The sequence below is a fragment of the Mus pahari genome, chromosome 17 (genome assembly GCF_900095145.1).
Source record: "Mus pahari chromosome 17, PAHARI_EIJ_v1.1, whole genome shotgun sequence".
Taxonomy (NCBI): domain Eukaryota; kingdom Metazoa; phylum Chordata; class Mammalia; order Rodentia; family Muridae; genus Mus; species Mus pahari.
In genome coordinates, this window is record NC_034606.1 from 47,122,976 (window position 1) to 47,128,565 (window position 5,590).

The window sequence follows — 5,590 nt, forward strand, 5'->3', positions numbered from 1 at the left end:
GTGCGTGCGTGTGTGTGTGTTTGTAGGCATGCACTTGTGTGCATGAACAGGTTAGAGGACAACTTGGGGCAGTCATTCATTATTCTCTTGTTCTACCATGTGGGTCCCAGGGATTGAACTAAGATTGTCAGACTCAGTGGCAAGTACCTTTCCCCACTGAGCCATCTCGACAGTTGGGTTTCATGTATACCTGGCTGGCCTTGAACTCACTGTGTAGTCAAGGATATGGTCTTGAATTTCTGATCCTTCTGCCTGTACCTACCAAGTGCTAGGATTACAGGCAGGTGCCATCATGTGACACTGGACCTCAAATCCAGGTCTTTGTGCACAGTAGGCACACACTCTACCAACTGAGCCATTCCCTAGCCAGCTTCTAATCTTGTGGGGTTCATCCAGACTGTATGCTGAAGTCACCTGGGAGGCTCTTACATCAGTCCCTGCTCCCCACCCTCACAGTTCTACTTCAGGGGAGCTTGACCTTGCTCAAACACTGTTGGCTTTTGGCATCACATGGGAGTCTTTTCAGACCAAGACTCTGAGATCCCACTGCAGTTTAACTGATGAAACCCCTGTATTTAATAAGATCCTCTGGTGCATGCACAGCACATGGAAGGCAGAGGCAGGCAGATCTCTGCATTTAAGGACAGCCTCATCTATAGAGCAAGTTCCAGGACCACCTGGCTTGCTTGTCATTTAGTTTTTAACTCTAAGCAGTTGGCTGAAGCAACAAAACCAATATTCAGATTTTAACTTTGTCAATAAAATAACTAAAACAAAAATTTCCATTTTTTTTTTTTCCTGCATTAACCAGAGAATTCTGATAACTACATGGTTCAGGTAACTGGAAAAGGCTGCTCTGTTCTCATTGTTGCCATGAACCAAGCAATTGTCTGTCCTCAGAGAGTTGATTTTGCTCTCAGGAGATGCTCAGAAATATGTCAAGACATTTCTTAGTTATCTTTACTAGAAACAGAGTGAGGGTTGTTATTATGTAGTGGGTAGGAACTAACACCACCACTAAACATCCACAGTGCACAGGATAGCCTTACAGCAGAGTCACCTGGCCCACGTGTAGGTAGTGCCAGGGTTAAAAAAACATGACATAGAGAAAAAGTAGAGGTAAGGCTCTTCTAAGAAGTTTTTTATTCTAAAGAATTTGTTTTCTTGTTTGAGAATTTCAAACATGCATGTCATTTGTCTTGATCAAACATGAGCTTACAACGGCTGTGACTGCATCCATAAAACCTAAGGAAGATCAAGCTAGTCTAAGAGCTTTAAAGAAGGCAGAGCATGGCCAAGGGACTCTTCCTCCTCCCAGAGCCTTTGACAGAAGAGCCAGACTCTGTTTCCAGGAACACCACCACCAGAACAATACCCAGAAGGACAGAGGGACAGATAAATATAGAGATCTCTCAATCAGAAGACGTAATGATGAGCTGCCCTAGTTTTGCTCACTGTTAGGTGTACATCTTATACTGTATTAGAGTGTGTTCATCTCAGGTCACACTGAGGTCACCTGGCGTGGAGGTGAGCGCCTTTACTTGCTGAGCCTTCTAAGCAGCCCAGTGTCTGGCTGGTTTTTGTTTAAAGAGCATTTCAGGCATTTGCTTTCAAGGTCTTAGTGCTATTTTTCAGGTCTCTTGGGCTATATTCTACACAGTGAGTCATTGCCACCCACCTGCCTGGGATAAGCTGCTGCAAAGGGCCAGCCTTGCTGTTTTTACTGGTGTCTCTCATGAAACAGACCTAGAGATTCTTAGAACTGCCAGTTGAGCTGTTGTGCTGAACAGCTAGAACTTTAGAGAAGAGCTCTTAGTTCAAGAGCTTAGAGGACCGAGGTTAGGAGATGGGCCCAGGCAGGCAGAGGAGAAGGAAGGGTCCACGTTTCCTGCTGAGTCATGCTGGGTCAGCAGTAGAGTCAGCATGAGCGCACAGACAGCACACCCTGTTGGAGCCTTGCATCTAGTTTTGTACCTCAGCTTTGGGACCTGGGAGAACTCACTTTCTTCCCAGAGCCTCAGTTTCCTCATCTACACTGTGAGTATAAATGAGTTCTATGCATGAAGTGCTTAGGAAAGCCTAAGAGTAGGGACTGGAGAGATGACTCAGTGTTCTCTTCTAGAGGGACCCAAGTTCAATTCCTGGCACTGCCCACTATGACTCTGATTCCAGGGGATCTCCAGTCCTCTGGCCTCTGCAGATACCTATTTGCACATGTCCACACACACATAAACAATACATCATTTTTAAAAAAAATCCCAGAATTTAGGACTCTAATAACATAACACTGACCTTCGGTAACAGACTAGAGAGCGTGGTAGGCATGGTAGGCTGGGAATGGGCTGGGAGTTATTACCAGAGGGCAGGGAAGGGCTTTGGGGAGTGGGTTTTGGGATGTTTGTGTGTGGTGGTGGGGACCAAGTAAAGGCACCTCCTGCTCTGCATCTGAGCTACTTTCCAGTTCCAAAACATATACCCTGTACACGGCTTATCAGTCTAATTATACCTCAGTAAAGCTGTCTCTCAGAATGTCTTTGTTTGTTAGAGGAGGATAGAGTCTTGCTCTGTAGCCCTGACTAGCCTTGACTGTTCAGACTCATCTTATACTCCTGTCAGTCCTGTCACCTCAGCCTCCTGAATGCTGAGAGTACACAGCTACTATGTCCTACATTAATAAAGCTTTTTGAAAACAAGAGAACTATGTCAAGCTGGTGGCAGGTATCTGCAAATCTAGTGTGCCTGTAATTCTTAACACTCATGAAGTCAAGATAGTTGGTTCTTGAGCTTGCAGCCAATCTGGGCTATAAAGAAAATTCCTACCCTGCCCCCCCAAAAAAAAAACAACAACAACAAAAAAAAAACAAAACCCAGGACAAAGGGTCTAGATAGAGTCAAGCACTTACTGCTCTTCTAGAGATCCCAAGTTTGGTTCCCAGAACCCACATAGCAGCTCACAATCACTTGTAACTTCAGTTTAAGAAGATGCAATTTGGGTGGTGGTGCACGCCTTTAATCCTAGCACTTGGGAGGCAGAGGCAGGCCGTTTTCTGAGTTCGAGGCCACCCTGGTCTACAGAGTGAGTTCCAGGACAGCCAGGGCTACACAGAGAAACCCTGTCTCGAAAATCCAAAGGGGAAAAAAAAGAAGAAGAAGAAGAAGAAGATCCAATATCACATCCTCTTCTGGCCTCTTTGGGTTCTGCATGCACACATGATGCACACAAAAACACCCATGCACATAAAATAAAAATAATTTTTAAATTAAACAACAACACATTCACACACACACACACAAATAGCCAAGTATAGTATGTAGGCATGTAATATCAGCATTAGGAATGCTGAGGTAGAAGACTGAGGTGTGAGAATTATAAGTGGGGGCTAGCCTAAGCTATAGACAGCATTCTCTAGCTTGAAAACAAAACAAAGCGCCAGGCACAGTAGCACATGCCTTTGCTCCCAGCACTCAGGAACCTGAGACAGGAAGACTGTCATGAGTCTGAAGCCAAGTCTTTTTCTTTTTTTAAAGATTTATTATTATACATAAGTACACTGTAGCTGTCTTCAGACACACCAGAAGAGGGTATTAGATCTCTTTACAGGTGGTTGTGAACTACCATGTGGTTGCTGGGATTTGAACTCAAGAACTTCAGAAGAACAGTCAGTGCTCTTACCTGCTGAGCCATCTTGCCAGCTCCCTGAAACCAAGTCTTAAAACCAAGGAAATACTGTTCGTGTAAGCTTTTGTCTCTAGTCTATCCTGTACTTTAAGGCAGGTAGATGAAGGGGTTCTACGAGGAAGCCAGTGTGTTAATTTGGTGCCTTAGTGATAAGGTCAAATATAAACTCTGAGCTGCTCACTCTGTGTCCTAGAATGACAAAGCGTGGCCTTTGGCTGTGGTGAACTCTGGTGCTTCCTAGGCAGTCTCGAGTTCATGTGAAGTTTCTGGAATGGTGGGAGGAAGGGGGTGTGGCTGCTGGGCTGTGTGGGTAGTCAGCAAGGTAGCTAGGATGGTAGGCAGTGAGCTGACTTTGGTCTAGTGGAGGGCATGCTGGTGAGGAGGAAGTACTTGAGTTCTGGCAGAGTTTGTGCCTGCTTGAGGGGTTGGCTTGATTCCCATATTTATCTTCATGTAGAAAGGAGCCATGAACCTCCAAGGAAATCAGGAAAGCAGCCTGAGTGTGTAGTGGGGATGGAGGCTGCAGCCACACCTCTCAGTTAGGTGCATGTGAGATCGGCTGAGAAGCCTTTCAAACAGTAGAGAAGCGTGCATTGCCCGTGCCTTGAACTTTCGTGCCTAGTGCTGAAGCAAGGCGAGCAAAGGGATCCAAGCCAAGACTCAGGCTGTAGGCTGTGAACTGTGCTGCTAACATCTGGCTCTCAGCCTGTGTCCTTTGCATTGCTTTATTAGATACCAAGAATGTTATTAACATCTGATGAGAATGTGTGTGTGGATAGGCACCTGCTAGATAATACACTAGTGCAGTTCAAAAGCAAATATCCTTCGAAAACACTAGGCCTCTCATTTTGTATGTTTGTTTATGCTGACTGTTTTGTATTGTTGTTTTTTTTTTTTAAGCAGGGCTTTATGTAACCCAAACTAGTCTTCAGCTTGCTACATAAGCCAAGGGTAATTTTAACTCCTAATCCCTGCCATGATGCCGACATTCACTTGTTCTTCAAGTAAATTGCAAACAAGTGGAACTTTTGATCCTGCCCACAGATGCTTCTGTGCCTGCTCACTGCCACACACACGAGAGGGAAAAGCTGTGCCAGGGTGAGTCCCAAAGCTACTCCGATTCTTTCTTCCCACAGGTTGAACCGGCCTCTTACTCTCTCAGAGAAGATTGTGTATGGACACCTGGATGACCCAGCCAACCAGGAGATCGAGCGGGGAAAGACATACCTGCGTTTACGGCCCGACCGGGTGGCCATGCAGGATGCAACAGCCCAGATGGCTATGCTGCAGTTCATTAGCAGTGGGCTGCCCAAGGTGGCTGTGCCATCAACCATCCACTGTGATCATCTGATTGAAGCCCAGGCTGGGGGTGAGAAAGACCTACGCAGGGCCAAGGTGAGAGCAAGGAGGGCTAGTGGCTGTGTGTGGAGTGGGGGAAGGGAGAAAGAGCCCATGCTGCAGAAGGCTGAGGCACTGCTGCTGAGCTGCCTGTCAGTCTTTCCATGGCACTGAATGTCTGAGGATGGAATCCAGACCTCGTGTGACAGGCACATGTTCTCCCACTGAGCCATTCCCCAGCCCTGAGGGCTAACATCTTTTTAAGACTTGCTTTTCATTCTGCCTGATACTGGAAATGAAATCTGATGCAAAGATGTTAGAAAATTAAGTTTGTTCCTAGTGTTAGCACAGAAAACATTCCCTTCTGTTAGAAAATGCTGCTGCTGGGCTGGGGAGATGTTCTTCAGAGGACCTGAGTTTGATTCCCAGAACCCACATCAGGCACCCGTAACTCTAGCTCCAGGAGTGTCTGATACCTCTGGCCTCTGTTGGTACCTACATTCAAGAACACTCTCTCTCTCTCTCTCTCTCTCTCTCTCTCTCTCTCTCTCTCTCTCTCTCTCTCTCTCTCTC

The 5,590-nt window shown here is 46.1% G+C and overlaps 1 protein-coding gene across 1 annotated transcript in view; it reads left to right on the forward strand.

Annotated features, from left to right (window-relative positions):
• Positions 1-5,590, forward strand: part of Aco2 (aconitase 2) — a 42,627-nt gene that overhangs the window by 17,668 nt on the left and 19,369 nt on the right. The window contains exon 3 of the mRNA XM_021216375.2: positions 4,816-5,074. Within this exon, the coding sequence (XP_021072034.1) occupies positions 4,816-5,074 (259 nt within the window). The remainder of the gene's footprint in view (positions 1-4,815; positions 5,075-5,590) is intronic.